Source organism: Phyllostomus discolor, chromosome 3 (genome assembly GCF_004126475.2).
Source record: "Phyllostomus discolor isolate MPI-MPIP mPhyDis1 chromosome 3, mPhyDis1.pri.v3, whole genome shotgun sequence".
Taxonomy (NCBI): domain Eukaryota; kingdom Metazoa; phylum Chordata; class Mammalia; order Chiroptera; family Phyllostomidae; genus Phyllostomus; species Phyllostomus discolor.
This window is the reverse complement of record NC_040905.2, coordinates 113,590,959-113,608,703: the sequence shown is the minus strand read 5'-3', so window position 1 is coordinate 113,608,703 and position 17,745 is coordinate 113,590,959. Positions and strand designations below refer to the sequence as shown.

The 17,745-nt window shown below is 54.4% G+C and overlaps 1 protein-coding gene across 1 annotated transcript; it reads right to left on the bottom strand.

The window, feature by feature from the left end:
• Nucleotides 1-4,565: 4,565 nt before the first annotated feature.
• Nucleotides 4,566-12,062, bottom strand: PRSS27 (serine protease 27). Its single transcript, XM_028510764.2, has 6 exons — nucleotides 11,915-12,062; nucleotides 8,635-8,661; nucleotides 7,845-8,007; nucleotides 5,978-6,249; nucleotides 5,444-5,613; nucleotides 4,566-4,988 (listed from the first exon to the last, which is right to left on the bottom strand). Exons 1-6 carry the CDS (start codon nucleotides 11,964-11,966, stop codon nucleotides 4,695-4,697), a joined length of 978 nt encoding a protein of 325 aa, XP_028366565.1. The 5' UTR covers nucleotides 11,967-12,062; the 3' UTR covers nucleotides 4,566-4,694.
• Nucleotides 12,063-17,745: the final 5,683 nt, after the last annotated feature.

Sequence of the window (17,745 nt, the reverse complement as noted above, 5' to 3'; positions counted from 1 at the left end):
TTGGGCATTCCGAGCTCCCCGCCCCACCCTTCCCCACAGCTCCCACCCCCCACAGTCACTCTGGCTCCCACTGGTGGCTTCTGTTCGGGAGCTCCTGGGATGCTGTCCACACTTCAGGGAAATTCCTGTTCCCTTGTCCCCTGGGGAGCTCTGGCTTCCTGAGGCTGGCTAGGATGTCCTTGACCCCAAGATGCTGGAATCTTGGGCTTTCCAAACTTCTGGTCTCTCAGTGTCTCTCCTGTTTCCAGGTATGTGGCCAGCCTGGCCAGGGGTCCTGGGGTCCTGGAAGGGGACCTTTTCTGCCTGCCCGGGCTGGGGGCAGGGACGGCCTGCCTGGGGGCGGGGCTCTTCAGCACTCGGTGTGCCGCTCAGGGCACGTGGGGAAGGACTCCAAGTTCTGCTCTGAGGAGTTTGCTTTCTGGACAGACTAAACTTGGCATCACCCGGCTCCCTGATGCCAACACCGAACCTGGACATGCCTCTAGTTCCTGCTGCCAGGTGGGTTCTTGGGAGAGGTTCCGGAGTATCTCGGATATCCCTGTCAAAGCCCTGAGCTTGCCTTGTGTTCCAGCAAAGGACTGAAAAGGAGACAACCATCTAATCTGGGTCTCGAGGTCAAGGAGGGAGCCCTGCCCCTTGGACCTTGCCCTCTAAGCCAGCCTGCCTGCCTTAAGGGTGTGTGGGTAGGGCCAAGTGACACAGCTCCCGGGGCCACCAGCCCTGTAGCTCCAGGAAGCCAGAGGACAACAGGAGAGGAAGGCAGGTGCTTGGTGTGTGCAGGATCCCTGCGTGGGCGCCCGGCTGCCGGCCTCCAGCAGAGCAGAGCACATGTCTAGAGGCTTCCAGGGCTCTGCACAGGGCAGGCACCACCCCTTGACCTCTTGCCTTGTCCCTCCTCTCCCTGTGTTTACTTGGCATCCACCCAACAGGTGCTCTGGCATCTTTCATCCTCCTCTGGGCTGGTGTCCCCATTACCTCTCAGTCCCTGAGCCTAGTTGAGGCAATAAGGGGCTGAGTCAGCAGGGTAGCTGTTCACCCACAGAGCCTGTGTGCTCAGGCCTGTGGGGCATCGGGGCACAGGTGCCCTGGAGTCTGTGGGGTCTGCATCCTTCAGCAGGAGCGGCTCTACTGCAGCAGCTTTAGAGTAAGCTGTGATTCCCTGGCACACTGAAACTCTGGGTGCTGGTGTACAACCCCTAGGTGAGGAGAGGTGGGTGTTTGGCTTCGGGGGCTTTGATTTGCATCCCCCCTTTACCTTCTCCCCCTCCATGCCTCACAAGTGGTAGCATCAGACCTAGGGCCCAGCTCGGGGCACACTGCCAGTCCTATGACATCAGAGCCATGGTGGACCTCTGGTCCTTGAGGCCAGAAGGGGTCTGGCCCAGCAGTTTTCTTTCCTGGGGCTCCTGTGGGCTAATCATAATGCTTATCTGTGCATGCCCGTGTATGGGCGTGTGTGGTGTGTCTGCGTGTGTGTGGATGTCCAGGCTTGGTATGGCCCACAGGAGCTGGTCTCTCTCCAACTCATGCTTCACCTGTAGGCTGCTGTGGTTGCTACAGGGTGGGTCTTTCATGGTGGTCCCTGCCCTGGGTTGGGCTTGCTCCCTTCTACCCCTCTGCGGGGGCAGCAGAGAGTCTACAGTTCTCCAAAGTGCTCTTCGGGCTGCTGACCTAACCCTGGCACTGCCACCCACCACCTGGCAGGTGGCTGGGAGGTACTGCTTGGTGACAGTGTGGCAAGTTGTGTCTGAGCTGTGCCCCTGCCAAGGTTGGGGAAGGGGACTGCGATAGGTAGGGGTGTGTCTCCTTAATCTCTTACAACACTGCTGTGAACTGTGAATGGCGTGAAATAAACCTGCTTTCTCTTTTAATCTCCTCTTCTCTTCTGGAGTGTTTGCCTTTCCTCTCCATAGTCCTCTGGTCGAGCATCTGCCAGGGTCCTGGCGGAAACAGTGTTGTGGAGGCCGGCAGTGGGGGAGCCAAGTCCTAGGTTGGCCACCACCTTGGATGCAGCAGCCTGCAGTAGCTCTGGCTACATCAGAGGCCCTGCCCAGGACCCCAGATTCCCCTCCCGACCCAGCTGGGTGTGGTGTTGCTGGGGGCCAGGCTGCCCTGGTGTCTGTGCCTCTCTTCCCTGCTAGCCCCACAGGCCCTGAGCCCTGCCCTGTCGTGGGAGGACTGAAAGGGTACTGAGGGACCCCAGGGCATTCAGAAAGCTGGGACAGCAGACAGGAGGAGTCAAAGATGGGATGTTGAGTCCTTCGAGGGGAGCCTGGTTCTTGCCCAACTCCAGGCAGTGAGGCTGCATTCTGGCCTCCCCACAGAGGCTGCAGGGGGCTTTCCTCCAGGAACCACCTAATCCCGAACTGACCCCCTGCCACAAGGCCCGAAGCTTTTTAATACCTCCAGAGCAGCGGGCTGGGGTCAGCCAAGCCTTTTTCCAAGGGTTCGGGACCGCGGGGCAGTCCCTGGTCCCAGCCTAGAAGACCCAGAACTTGTCTCTAGGGCTTCCCTCAGGGCACTTATAGTTTGGTTCCACCCCCCACCCCCAACTCCCCCACCTGGGCCTTGGTATACCTGCTGCTCCCGGAGGGGCTCAGAGCCCACCTCCGGTCCAGAGAAGGTGCGCAGCACACAGCCTAGTCCCCAAAGGGTCACAGAGCGGGGACCTGCCAGCAGGTAAGTGGGGCCACCACGAGCCTCTGCCCATCATTGCACCTCCCAGCAGTACTTCCTTCCTGGAGGCAGGGATGTGCTGGGCAAAGTGGAATGCCGAGGGGAATTAAGTATTTGTTCCCACTCTGTCCCCAGGGACAGTCCTCAGCAGGTGCGTGCTAAGTGAGTATCGATTCTTCCATAAATACCCAGGCCTGCTTTCTTCCCGGCACCAGGCTGGCAGGCTGTGAGCGCAAGTTGTGTGCATGCGTGTGTGTGTGGGGGGGTGTTTTCTGTGTGCAGATGTGCATGTGTTGTGTACTAGTGGGTGTGTGCACGTATGTGAGTGAAGGCATGGATATGCGCAGGTGTCTATACGAATGTGCATGTGGTTGTGCTAGGGAGTGTGTTCATGAATGTGTGGATGTGTGTGTGCAAGGTGGCAGTAAACAGGTCCCTGCCCTCCTGAGGAGTCTCGTCCGGTTCATTATCGCTTAGCATGGCAGGTAAGCCCAGGTCCCTTTGAGAGTCAGTCCACACCGGGGGCAGAGCTGACCATCTGGCCACATGAGGGGCCTGCTGTGGATGTGCTGGAGCCAGCCGGACCCTGAGGCTGCCCCGTGGGCAGACGGGCCCTCACAGGAGGGCCAGCACAGGCTGGGTGTCAGAGCTCCAGAGGCCTGTTTATGTTGGGTTCCTGGCAGTGACAAGCTACAAAGGGCCACACTGGGAAGGAGGGCAGGTGTAGGAAGATTGTGTGGGGGTTGCTGATGACGGGTGAGGGTGGGGACGCAGAGCTGGGCCCAGGCCAGGCAGCAGGCTGGGTGGGTGGGTGCACTTCATGCGGGACTTCGGGTCCTCTCTGAATTTGAGGGGACGGTTCCTTGCAGAAACCATTAAAGACACCAGCAAATATGGCCTGAACCCCCAAACTCTGGAAGGAGGAAGAATGGGTCCCAGCTCGGGGAGCCAACAAAGCTTCAGCCTCCATGACTCTAAGTGGCCTGGGCCTTGCCTCTGTGTGACACCTGTCACAGCGCTGACTGCCCATGCAGTGTGTGGGCTTGATGGGGCCACAGTGGTCCCTGCACCCAGAGGTTTGGGGAAGTCCAGCCTCCGGGGCATTGGGGCTGCAGGGTCCCAGTGAAGCTGTCACCAGGGAGTTGCAAGGATGGTATGGAGCCTCAGAGGGAGGCAGGCAGGCACCGGAGCCCAGGGCAGGACCCACATCTCCATCTCCTGGCCACATCCTCTGGCAGATCCACCATCCACCCAGTCCTCTCTGAGAGGCAGGTGAGGGTGCTGTCCCAGGTTACAGGAGAGACGTGGACTCAGAGGGGACGGTGATTTGTCCCATGTCTCCCAGTAGATGTGCCCTGACTCCAGTCCCCCACCCCTACAGCTTTGGACTCACCGGCGGGGCGGTGGAGGCTGAGGGAGGGTAGAGGAAAATGAGCTGGGAGTCGAGGGGAACCTGCCTCCTCCCCATGGGGGTAGGAAACCATGGTTGTTATTTGGGGAAGTCTTGGGGTAACTCAGACATAGAAAGTAGGGGATGTGATTCCCCCATGCCCCACAAAACCCTCCTCCTCCAGGACCCTCTGCCAAGCCCCCCCACCCTGTCCTTTCTACTGTGAGGGTGGCGTTGGCAAGGACAATGAAGCGGGGATGGGGGCGGGAGAGCCTCCTGTGAGGGCTCTTGGGGCAGGTGTCATGGGACACTGAAGACCTGAACTCCAGTGACATCTAGCCTCCACTGCCTGCTGTAGCTCCCTTCTCACCAGGACCCTTCCCTCCAAATGCTTCCACCTGATGTTTTGTCCAGATACAACTCCTCAGGGCCCACCCTCCGGTTAGGTGGCTCTCTACTCCCCTCTTGCCCTGAGGCTCCACACCTGGGCAGCTGGCACTGAGTTTGTGTTTTTATTGGATGGTGAACATAAATAAAAATAACTGGACATTTGAGTAAAGAGAATCAGCTATTTACAAATGTACACGTGGACTCTGGGGCTGCACTCGCCCACCTGCCTGAACAAGGCTCAGAAGCCGGAGAGCAGGGCCGCAAGCACCAGGAGGATGGTGTGAGCCGCCAGGCAGGGTGCAGAGTTCTGCTCAAGGGGCTGCTGCCCCCTGAGGCCCCGCTTCTGGCTGCCTGACCTGGCGTGCTGGAACTGCAGCTCTGGGATGATGCGATGGATCCAGTCATAGTGGGAGGTGACCCGGATGTAGACACCTGGGCGGTTCCGGCGGGCACAACCCTCACCCCAGCTGATCACCCCAGCCTGCAGCCACGACTGGCCCACGAGGCATACCAGAGGGCCACCTGAGTCACCCTGCAGAGGAAACAGAGGCACCATCAGAGCCCACAGGGGCCCAAGAGCCAACAGGTACACATGCATGCATACACCTGTTTTCCTCCTGTTGTCTCTCTCCTCAACTCACCACCCACCCTAGGAGTGTCCCTGCCTAGCTCCCCTCACCCCAGTGGGTCCTTCCTTTTCTGGCTTGGGGTGCCCATTTCTCTAGTATCCCCAGTTCACCTGCTCAGAGGGGTGTTTTGAAAATGTATTTTCCTGAGTTCCACTGCCAACCTACTGACTGTAGCCCTGGCAGCGGGAAGGGGAGCGGGCAGGATCCAGGAATCTGCTTTTCCCAGCTGATGGGATGCACAGCTTTGGGCTGGCTGTGGACCAACCTACTAGGGCCTCATCGGGCTGGGCTGGCTCCCACTGGACCTAGGCCTAGGGAGCAGGGCTCAGCCTCCAGCGTGGCCCATCCCAGCTCCTACCTTGCAGGCGTCCTTCTTGCCCTCAGCGAAGCCGGCACACAGCATGTCATCCTTGATGGTTTTTGGCTGGAAGATAGACTCAGTATCTTTGCTGTAGAGTAGGTTGCACTTGGGTGTGTCAATGATGGGCACTGCGAGTTTCTGCAGGATTCGAGGGTTAGGCAAGCGGTCTGCGGAGGGGCAAAACAGCCTGTAGCTCAGTGGACAGTTCTTAAGAACTGCAGCTCTGTCCTTCCCCATTTATTGCTTGGTTTTGGACCTCTTCTCGCTTGGGGCTTTGTGGAACAGAATTCCTTCTTCCCTTCTGTGCACCAGGCTGGGCTCTTTCTGTCCTCTCTACTTTCCCATGGCTCCTCCTTCTGCATCTACTGCCCCTTCCCTATACCCATTCTACTGATTTGAGTAAAGATCATGTGTACCAATATCAACAGAAAAAGACTTGCTTTGGAATGGCCCCAACCTGCCTAGGACCTGGGACCTTCTCTAAGGCATGTCCCCCACTCTGTCCTGCCCCACTCTGCCCTGCCCCATTACCTTGTTCACTGGGGCTGCCCCAGCCGGTGACCCAGCAATTCATGCCTGTCTCAAAGACGACTGAGGGGTCAGGCACGCACACAGGGAGGATGTAATTGGTGAAGGTCACAGGTGCCTCCAACTCCACCAGGGCCACATCGGCACTGGAGGCCATGCCCTGGTACAGGGGGTTGCTCTGCACCCTCTTCACCTGTGCATATGTGGCATGTGGCCCCGGCTTCACCAACTGCCGTGCCCCCAGTAGGACCCGGTACAGGGATGTTTCGGAAGTGCTGGTGGGAAAGAGCAGAGAGCTGGTGTGAGGGGGCGCCTCTGGGGTCTCAAAGGGGGAGCTGCTGCAGATTAGATGGAGAAGGGGAAAGGGAGGTGTTAGTGTTGTTCCGCTGCTGCCAGATACCACCCTCCTGGCCTCGAGGTCCGTACCTGACATCTCTCTGCACACTATCTTCAAAAAAGTAGTCTCCACAAGGACATACATCAGGGCAAGTTGCTTAGGATGTACAAGCTGCAGCAGCTTTAATTTCTGGCTTTAATTCCCAGCTCCACCCCTGGCTAGCTGGGTGACCTTGGGCAAGTCACCTATCGAGTTCTCTGTGACTCAGTTTCCTTGGCTATGACAGGGGACAGTAAAAGACTTGCTGTGAGGGGTGAAGGAGCTGACTGCCCACAAGGATGCAGCTGGGGCCAGCCAACTGGGGACTGGGCCCAGCCGCCCCGTGGGCCTTGGGCGTGTGAACCACTCCCTCTGACCCTGCGTTACTGAATTTAACATGTGAGGTTTTAAAGGAATTGTGCTGTGGTGAGGCAAGAGCCGAGGTGCCTGGGAAACCCTGGCGGTCAGGGGCCAGGTGGTTCACGGTGGTTTACTAAGTAGGGATGAGTAGTCTGGGCCTTTGGTCAGAAACGCTATGGGTGTCACTCCCTCTCTTTCTCCTTCCCTTCCCCTCTCTCTAAACATAAATAAATAAAATTAAAAAGATTTTATCCATTTATTTTTAGAGAGGGAAGGGAGGGAGGGAGGGAAAGAGAGAGAGAAAATCAGTGTGCAGTTGTTGGGGGCTGTGGCCTGCAACCCAGGTATGTGGCCTGACTGGGAATCGAACCTGCGATGCTTTGGTTCGCAGCCTGCGCTCAATCCACTGAGCTACGCCAGCCAGGACTTAAATAAAATATTTTTTAAAAATAATAATAATAAAAACCTGCCCTGGCTGGTGTGGCTCAGTGGACTGAATGCCAACCTGCAAATGAAAGGGTCGCCGGTTCAGTTCCCAGTCAGGACACATGCCTGGGCTTCGGGCCAGGTCCCCAGTAGGGGATGTGCGAGAGGCAACCACACATTGATGTTTCTCTCCCTCTTTCCTTCCCTCCTCCTCTCTCTAAAAATAAATAAATAAAATACTGCTATGGGTGATCTTAGACAGTGTGAGGAGGAGGAAAGGAGATTCTACTCCAGTCCTTGGGCTCATCTGTAACCAGAGACTCAGCCAGAAAAGGGAGTGTCCTGGATTTGAGGTGTGGGAGAGGGGATCAGGATAAGGGCCAGGGTGTGGGAGCAGCCTGCCAGCATTTGCAGGGACAGGGCCTCAGGCCTGCCCAAGCACCTCACTGATGAGACCAGCAATGGATCTCATGGATGGGCCACAGGAAGCAAAGGCTGGGAAGCAGTGATTGAAGCTGGAAGTTAGCCTCAAAGTTAGACTTAAAGGGAGCTCTGGCCAAGAAGGTGGGCCAGAGCTGGACAGGTGTTAGTTGCTGGCTGAGGTGCCGAAGCCTGGCAGGGTGTGGGGCTTGGTCAGCAGTGGCCCTGGTGCAGAGCCTGGGTGGTCACGGGCAGTTGGTAGTGAGGGAGAGTGTGGTGGGTACTCACTTGGAGAAGCAGTGTGCTGCGGTGAGGACCCACCGCTCCGTGATGAGGCTGCCCCCACAGAAGTGGCTTCCGTTTCGCTGGATGCTGACTTGCCACGGCCACTCGCCCTCCAAGGCATCCTGCCCACCCACCATCCGGTTTAACCTTCTCGGGCGTCCACAGACTAGGGGAAGACAGCCGGGGCAGTGCTCACTGGGGTCAGTTCCATCAGCTGATTTCCTGCCCCAACTCCACATCCCAGCTTCTGCTCTCTGCTCAATTCAGGGCCCTCCCCATCTCTGACCTTCTTGGGGACCCTGGGCATGTCATATGCCTGGGCATCAGGTCAGCCTCTGAACAGGCATACCCTTCCCAGCTTTGGGAAAGGACACCCCCCCTGCACCCCGTGGCCTCACATCCCTCACCCGTGAAATAGTGGCATCATGAGGAGGGCCAAGGTAACACTTGCAGAGGTCTCATCCCATCATCTGACCAACAGGGGCTCCCAAAGGACAGTGGGTGTGGGGAGGGCCCTTCAGATTCCATCCTCAGCTTCTTCGCTGTCACTTTTTCCTGCCCCCATCTCCATGCTTCATGCCTTAATGACTCTTTTGTGCCATCTGCAATGTATATCAGACCTTCTTCCTGTCTAGGCGCCAATTCCACGGACCCACGACTTTTCCTTGGGGATTCCCTGTGCCCCGCCCATTTATTCTGAGTCTCCTTCAGAGTGAGTGAGAGAGCCTCTGGCCAGTCTTGCTGCTCTCACATGCCTGCTCCTGTCCCCCCACCCAAGAGTCTTAGGGCTTACCGCTCAATGCCTTGGTCCTCTGAGTCCCTGGAAAGGAGAAAAGAGGAGGTGATCAGCCAACTTTGCCAAAGCCAGAGTCTGCTCCTCCCCTGCCCACTGCTGGGCAGTGTGGCCCTCTTTTACTCCGCACCCAGTGCCCTGACGACTCAGGACAGTTCACAAAGGACCTGGCAGGAGAGGCTAGGGGCCTTCAGATTTCCTACAGGACCTCCCTTCGAGGTCTACAGGCCCAGGCCTGTGGGCCAGACCTTGTCTGCAAGGGCAGACAGACTCCTTGCCATACAAGGAAATAATCAGAAGATGCCAGTAAGAGGAACCAGTCATGGCCACTTAGGGCAAGATGGCTTCTGTCATCCCCACAGAGGTCTCTTTCTTCACACCCCACACCCATCCTTGTCCGGAAGCTCTGCAGAGGATCCAGCCATATGCATGGTGTCGTGGGGCCTGCGTTTCCCACTTCAGACAGTCCAGAGCTAAGATAAAAGACGAGTCCCTGGGAGTTTCCTTTGAATTTCAGGGATCTGGGCCTTCTTACACAGACTGTTTTGAGGCTCAAGTCTCCAATCTAACTTCAGTCCTGAGACTATAGCCCAGCCCCACAGGTCTTTCTGGTCTCAGGGTAGCAGAGAGAAGCCAGTCAGAGGTCACTGTGGGTCAGTCTTCCCAAGATTCTGGATTTGCAAGAGCTGATCCCTCTAACAGGCATCCCAGCATGTTCTGCAGTTGGACCCCAAGATTGTCTGCTGGGCCATGGCACCCTAAGGTGGGGGAGGTGAAGGGACAGGCAGAGGGGTGGGGCTAGAGCAGTTCCGAGGGCCCATCTACCCAGGATCCATTGTCCCCGACGTCTCTGGACACAGGCACATGGCCTGCTGCTAGGCCTTTACAGGACCCTCAACCCCAGCCTTGAGACACCAGCCACGAGACACCAGCCACGGCGACAGTCTCATCCAGTGCTGGCAACAATCTGGAAACACCTGCCCCTCAAAGAGGGACCCTGCACCCCAGAATCTCTGGTTCACTGGGGGCAGAACTGACCAGAGCTGGGGTGGGGGCTCAGGACAGCCGTTCCCCACCTCGCCCTTCAGCATTTCTCCTACGTCCCGACCTCTTTGGGGGCCTAGAGGGTGGGGTGGCTGCTACTGAACCTGTCTTTGCTCTGACCAGAATGGTAACCAGCTTCATGGAAGTGAGGGGCCCCTGCGGTGGGAAGCTCAGGGCTGAGCCACACATCTCCGTGGGGTGCCCAAGGACCTTGGGGTGTTTTTTTTTATCCTTATTCTTCCAGCCAGACTCTCAGTTCAAAGGGTACACTCCCCAGTGCTGAAGTGTTGAGGTTGGATGATGCAGTGAGTGGGGAGAGCTATGGATGTGGCGAGAGGAGGTGGGACACTGTGGGGGCTGAGAAGCCACAGGTGGGAGAGGCCGCTCTTCAAAGTAGGGGTGCCAGACAGAAGTGCCGGGGCAAAAGTGGGGTCGGGCTGGGCCAATGAATGGAATAGGGAGTCTGTTGGATGTTCTGTTCATGGATTTGTGTTCATAAGGTGTCTTTTGAAAATGCAAATATTCTCTGGGAGAGCTGCACCCTCTAACACCCTGATCTTAATACAATATAATTGTTAGATTAATAACACCTGACCCCCTGCTCTTGCTTCTTTTTGCAGGTGATGCTCTGGTTCACCTTCATCTACTCACCAGCACTAACATACTTACAGGCTCATTCCCTCCCTGTGAGAATTTTTCAGAGACTTGTCCTGGTTCTCCCCACAGCCATCCCCTTCCCACATATGCAGACAGATCCAGGGTCCACTCCCAGAGTCCAGTGTGCATGCCTGTGGCCTGGCATGACTGCTTTGAGGGTTTGCTCACAATACTGCTCTTCCTGGAGGTCCTTCATTTCTAGTCGCTATAGGTCCAAATCCTACATGTCCGAATCCAGGTCCTTGCAGAGCTCTGCCTACCTTGCTCACCCTGGAGGTAGAATCAACTATCTCACCGACTGGCCCAGGAGCTCCCTGAAGTCAGAACCCACACCCAGAGGCCTGAGCCCAGGAAATATAGGATGGAAGGAGAATGGCTGTGGGGGCTGGGCTGTCCAGGAAGGGATGAAGTGGAGACCTGGGCTCTGCAGGGTGGGCGTCATGTCAGGGGCTGGGTGAGCCAGCCAGGAGGGCAGGCCTCTTGTCTGGGCCCAGGGCCCCCCTGCTCCGGTAGCTTGTGGGGATGGGAGTGGCCTAAAGCTCTAGGAAGGAAGAGCTAGAGGTGGGGGTGAGGAGGGTGTTGAAGAAGTCAGGCTTTTGGTCACAGCTGTAGGTGAGTCAAATGCAGGCCTCTGTTTCCACTTTGGCAATGTCCTTGATTACTCAACCCATCAGGAGCAATCACTGTTACACTCCCAGATGGAGATGGGCTCCCTCAAAGAACATTGTTATTCCTATGCCAGGAGGCCAGGAGGGGAGACCTGGGAGGCCAAGAGAGGCTGGCCCTCCCCACTGAAGTGCCACCCTGAGGCCCTCCAAAGCCTGGTGGGAAGCCTAAAGCCATGGCCAAGGTGTGCCCTCGGGGACCCAGCCCAGCCCTGGGAGGTGACTTAAGGACAGGGAAGTGAGGTGGTAGCTGGGCTGGCCAGGCTAGCTCAGGAATGCAGGAAGGTTTCCCTGGTAGAGAGTAGCCTGCCTCTCCAGGAGGGGCCTGATAGGTGGGGCTCCCTGGCTGGCACCTGCTGACCCTGACCCAGTATTAGAAGAGGGGACAGGGATGCAAGGCTTGGTCCTCTGCATACCTTCCCTCTAGTAGAAAGAGGAGCCTGCATCCCTAGCCCTCACTCCCCAAGGCTTCCCACTGAGTCCCTGCCAGCCTCCTGGGGCACCCAGGCTTAGGCAGTAGCTCAGCCTTCTGGCGGCTCAGCTGATGGATGTTCAGGGATTTGGAACCCAGTGGGCCTGTGTCTTCACATGGAAGATGGAGAAAAGCCAGATAAGGGGCAGAGGCAACAAGCCGAGAGCTTGGCCCATGAGTGTGGAGACAAGTGAGGAGAAGGGAGCAAAGCCTCTGTCCGTGTCACTGTCTCTTGGTCCTGTGCCCACACCCCCGCCCTGTCTTCCCCACTTCACTATCCCAGGTGGGACATCTGGACCTTCCCACCCCCTAGGAGCTGCAGAGGCCTGTCTTCAGCCCCAGGCCTGGCCAGGGCATGGGGGGCTGAGCTAGAGCTCCAGGGAGGGCAGAGGAGGCCCCTCTGGGAGGGGAGGAACAAGTTCCTGCAACATCTAGGACTCACCAAACCGCAGCAGCAGCAGCAGGAACAGGGCCACAGCTGGTGGCCACCTCATGATCTCAGGCCTGGCTGGGGCACCAGGTGAGGGGACAGCAGTGGTGGGATCTCCTGGAGCACTAGAGTGAGGTGCCGGCCTCCATGAAGTGGGGTTTTATGCTGGAGGTGAGTGTCAGCTTGGCTATGTTGCCCAACCTGTTGGCCTGGCCTGCCCGGCTCCTGTTGCAGGAAGGAGGCACCTAGAACCCTGACTCCTCCATGACCTGACCCTGAACTCCCTGTATCCCAAAGGGCCAAACCTTTCACCCTAACACACCTCAGGGTCTTGGAGCAAGGCTGCACTTGCTCCGTTTGGGCATTTGTAGCCTGGGGTTTTCTGCCTGCCACCATGAGCTGACCACAGACACCTCCCAATTGACCACAGTTCTCCCATAAGCAAGCTGTATGTAGTCCAGAGGAGAACTTCCCTGTTTCATTCATTCATTTGTTCATTCATATTTATTGAGCACCTACTATGTACCAGGCATCAGTGAGTCAGAGTCCAGACAGGGTCTTACATTAATGTGTGTGTGTGCAGGGGCAGGGGGGAGGGTAGGCAAGGAAAAGTCCAGGTCACCTGTACTTATGGAACAAAGAAGAACAGGGGAAAGAATCGGGACATGGGAGGTGTCCCCTGCTGACCCGAGTGCCCCTCATGGGTTTTACCCCCAGGAAACTGAGTCCCAGAAGCGCCCATCCAAACGTGTCGTCCCAGGATCCAGCCCGGGGTGGCCCCAACGCCTGTCCTTGGGGCTGCACCCTCCATCCTCGCCTAGGGGCGGGGTCGGGGAGGGGGCTTTCCTGAACCCACAGGTCCCGGCGGGCGGGCGGGCGGGGCAGAAGCTGGTTCTGGGAAGGCCTGGCCGGGATAACCTTCCCCTGCGTCCCTCCCCTGGGTGCGGCCGGCCGGGCTCCAGAACGTGTGGTGGTGACGGCGGAAGCAGCTCCAGGAGGAAGTTATTTGGCACAGGGTGCTGACGTCAGAGCCCGGGTTGGGGCTCGGGTAGCCGCTCCCTGTCCGGGCAGCGGGGTCAGCGTGGGGGTGAAGCTCCGTGTAACGTCTGGAGCTCCCCAATAGGCCTGGGGGCGGGGGAGGGGCGCTGGGTGGCAGGCTGAGTGCTGCCTCAGTTTCCCTTCCTGAGCAATAGGTACGTGCATGGATTGGGTGTGCTGTGGTGCACCGCAGGAGGTGGTGAAGGCCGGGGTCGCTGGCCCCTGGGCGGAGCTCGGTAACCACCCCCACCTCACCCCAGCCTCGATCTGGGTCTTGGCGGGCGCTCCTGGTCAGAGCGTCCCCGTGCTCCAGTGGACGCCATTAGCAGCGCCTGGCTGGCCTGGCAGGATGCGTGGACCCGAGTACCTCTCCGGCCTCTCACTCCACCCCTTCTACGGGAAGGTGGGGCACCCTCAATTAGGGATTGCCACCCAGGTGCTGGCCCACCCTCTCCCATTCCCTGCCTCCCCCGCCCCTCCTCTGCACCTCACCCGCAATGTTCCTGGGGTACGTGGGTGGGGTGTGTGAGCCACCTGCGGGGGCTGCGGGGAATGAGGGAGCACAGAGTGTGGGAAAGATCCCAGACTCATTTGTTCGTTCATTCATTCCTTCTGTACTTTTTAAGCACATTTGCTGCCCAACACTGTTCCAGCTGTGGGAAGTAGCGAGGTGAACAAAACACACTTTAGCTGAAGGTGGGGAGGAGATGGCCCACAGTTTATGAGGGAAAAAAGGCTAATCACAGACTGGAAAGTGTTTTGAAACGTCCAGGACCACGTTTCTCCAAGCGTCTGAGGGTCAATTCCTGCATCTCACAGGTGGTTCTGACTCTTTGGCCAGTGCTTTCTCTGCCACGCCCATTTTAAAAAGTCAATTATCTAAGGGTAGCTCTGCCTTAAAATCAAAGGAGCAACAAAAATTAAGATGTCATCATAAGTGAGGATATCACAGAAAGTTGGACTCAGAGGACCCAGGTAGTCACTCTCTTGCCTGGAGAAACAGCAGCCTGGATTTAATCAGACACCCTTGGGCCTGGCACCTGGAGTCAAGGCTGAGGTGGGAGTTGGTCAGCGGGTGGTGTGGGCAGGAAGCCTGGTCCATTCCTCACCCTGTCCGCCAAACGAGTATTGGGATCCAGAGGGATTCAGAGATTTAAATATTTTTTTTTAAGAAGTGAATTCTTACCAAAAAAAGAAGAAGGAGAAGGAAGGGGAAGGAGGAGATATTTATCAGCTCTGGAAGGGGAAGCATTTTTGAATATTGGAAGTCATCGGACAACACAACAGAAAAAGAAATGTAGCCTTTAAGCTAACAAATACCAGGAAAATTAGTTACAAAGTCAAAAGGCCAAAAAATAGGAAAAAATATTAACAGGAAATGTAACATAGTACTCAAAAAATTGATTTAAAAAAACAAACGAACACTGAGATCTGCCCTGGGAGGGTGGGTCAGTTGGTTGGAGCGCAGTCCTGTGCACCAAAACTTGCAGGTTCGATTCCTAGTCGGGCACATGCCTGGAGTCTCAGATTCAATCAGTCTTGTCATGTACGGGAGGCAACCAATTGATGTTTCTCTCTCACATCAATGTTTCTCTCTCTCTTCCTCTACCTCTCTCTCTAAAATCATTAAAAACATGTCCTCGGGTGAGGACTAAGGGGAAAAAAAGATTGGTTTAGAAAAACACTGAGACACTAAAGGTGAAATTAATGAAGGACACAGACAGGTCATGAAAGAGGAAACCAATTTGGTTAATGGACTTACGGACAAATGTTCAGCCTCAGCAGTTAAATGAATGCAAATCAAACCACGGCAAAGACATGCCAGTTCTGTGTGGCGTTAGCATGGCACTGGAGGAATGCTGCTCGTCAGGGCTGTGGGGAAATGGGCCGGTTGGTGGGCATGTAACTGGCACAGCCCTTTTGTAAATTAGTTTGCCAGTCTGTGGCTTCAGCTTTTTAAAATAGTTATTCCTGCCCTGCCGGTGTGGCTCAGTGGATTGAGCGCCAGCCTACAGACCAAAAGGTTGCTGGTTTGATTCCCAGTCAGGGCACATGCTTGAGCTGGGGCCTGGACCCCAATTTGGGGTGCGTGAGAGGCAACCAATTGTTTCTCTCATGTATTGATGTGTCACTTCCTCTCTCCTTTCCTCTCTCTCTAAAAATAAATAAATGAAATATTTAAAAAAATAAAATAGTAATTCTCTTTGACTCAATGACTTCACTGCTGGAAGTCTAGCCTAAGAGGAATAATAAAGAAACAACATTATGGCCAAAGATGTTAGTGGCCAGCTTATTTATATTTGCAAAACAAACCCAGAATAAATCAACAAATAAAACCATAATTGAGTGGTGATAAATAAAACTCCTCTGACAAGAATTTTAGCCCTGGCCCTGGCTGGTGTGGCTCAGTAGATTGAGTGCTGGCCTGTGAACCAAAGGGTCACTGGTTTGATTCCCAGTCAGGGCATATGCCTGGGATGTGGGTTTGGACCCTGGTGGGGACACATATAAGAGGCGACTGATCAATGTTCCTCTCTCACATAGATGTTTCTCTTCCTCCCTTTCCTCCTCTCTTCCCCCCCACTAAAAAAATCAAAGAAAAAATCTTAAAAAGAATACTCATTCAAACAAATAATAATTAAAAAAGATAACATTTTCATGAAGATTGGATAAATATGGAGAATGTTAATGATATAAGGGCAAATAATAAAAAAAAAGGACAGGTATGGTCCTGGCTGGTATGGCTCAATGGATTGAGCACTGGCCTGCGAACCACAGGGTTGCCGGTTCAATTCCCATTCAGGGCACATGCCTAGGTTGTGGGCCAGATCTCCAGTTGGGGCCACCTGAGAGGCAACCACACATTGATGTTTCCCTCCCTCTCTTTCTCCTTCCTTTCCCTTCTCTCTAAAAATAAATAATAATAGTAAAGGACAGATATGAAGATTTGTAGAAAATATAATAACTATGAAGGTTTTTTTTTAATTTCAAAGGAATAGCAGCAATATTAAAAAGAAAAGTGGCAGAATGTTCATTCAGCAATGACCAGCTAGGAGTGGTTCTGTAGTTGTGTGGATTTTTTTTCAAAAGCAGATGGTGGGAACTTAGACTCATGGAACACAATGGGTGTTCATGGGACCTTTGGTCCTGGTTGGAGGAACCCAGTTTGTGGGACTATCCTGTGATGCCCCAGTTGAAGAAAGAGCTGCAGGACCCAGGGTGGTTCTGCAGCCTCCCTTTTAACCCCAGGGATGCTCTTTCTCTCTCTAGTAGCAACTGCATTCTGTGTTCCCCCAGATGACTCTCTGAGCTGGGAACATGGCCACCAGCTGAGTCTCTTCCTTAAGGAGATGCCAGCTAAGAGGATCAGAGCTGCTTTGCCTCTGTCTGCAGAAAGATCATTCATTCAGAACGAACAGTCCCAGGGAAGGACATTAACTGGCCCAGCTTGACTCCTGGCCCTGTGTCACATGGCCACAGGACAGAGTTTGTTCAAACAACAGAGGAGGAGGGAAAGATGCTGGTCAGTTAGAAGCAACAAGCACCACACTTTCAGTTGAGTGTGAGAGTGAAATAAAGACATGGGAGATATAAAAAAAATACCCCTCATGCGCTATTCCTGGGAAGCCACTAGAGGAAAGATGTTCTCTGACTAGATAAGGAATAAAACAAGAGAGTAGGAAATGTGGGCTGTAGAAAACAGAGATCGCACACAGATAATAAGTGAAGAGAATCTCCAGGATGCTGGTGAAGGGAGAATCCAGAATGACAGCTGTGCCACAGCATAGAGGGCAATCAGTCCTCATTGGAACACAAGAATGCTGACATTGTCATCATCAAGCTCTCTGACATTGCACTATCTTTTCAGTCTGATGAAACTATTGAATGATGTGCTCCACCAAAACAAGATGTAAATGAGGAAAGAGGAACTCAAGACACAAAGGACATAGGCAAATGGAATTCCAAGGATGACATCTAAAAGGACAACCCAGAGAGAAAGAAAAGGGGGATCTCAAGGAAGGATGGAACAGAGAAGAGGGGGAAAAAAAGAAGCGATATATTTCCTAATGGAGTTGACCTTGTGGAAAGTCTGGGTAGGTACAATAGAAATGAACAACAACAAAGGCAATTATTTATTTCAGTAAAAAATTAAGAAAGGAAATATAGTACACTACAAGGCTTGGCCAGCACCCCAGAGTTTCATCCCATTGTGGCATCAGGCAGACTCAAAGTCCAGGATGTCACTAAGTCAGATTCAGGTGCAGATGAGGCTTCTCGAGCATGGTTCCTCACCATCTGAAGAACCGTGAACTAAAGAGTTCACTTTGCCTACCCAACACACAATTGTGAGAAGGGACAGGATAACCACAACAGACAACCCCCACATGTCAATTACCAGTCCATAGCACTTCTGAAGTCCAGCTAGGCACATGCTGCTACTTCTTTCTACTCCGGGAGCAAGGCATGTGTGTTGTGTGGAGTCTCTGGGAGTGGTTCTTCAAGACTCTTAACTCTACCTTCTGGGCTTTTGGCTCTGGCTTCTGAATCATCCATCCTTTTCTATAAGAAATTGTCCATGTCTGTGGCTGAATTATTTTGCCAACCAGCTACTTGTTTGTAGAAAGTTGAGAATCTAAAGAACCTTCTATTTCAGTTCAAGTTCATATAATTTGCTGACTTCTAATAAAAAATAATGGAGGCTAAAAGACAATGGAGTATCTTTAAAGTGCTGAAATGATGATGATGATGATGATGATGATGATACGTGTCAAACCATATTTCCATACCCAATGAAAATACTCTTC

Bases quoted from the DNA above. Each gene is read 5' to 3' on its own strand.
- PRSS27 (XM_028510764.2), bottom strand. From the start codon at position 11,966: ATGAGGTGGCCACCAGCTGTGGCCCTGTTCCTGCTGCTGCTGCTGCGG. The intron at 8,662-11,914 runs GTGAGTCCTAGA...TCTCCTTTCCAG, and splicing joins GCTGCTGCTGCTGCGGTTTG to GGACTCAGAGGACCAAGGCA. The intron at 4,989-5,443 runs GTAGGAGCTGGG...TTTCCTCTGCAG, and splicing joins GCAAGAAGGACGCCTGCAAG to GGTGACTCAGGTGGCCCTCT.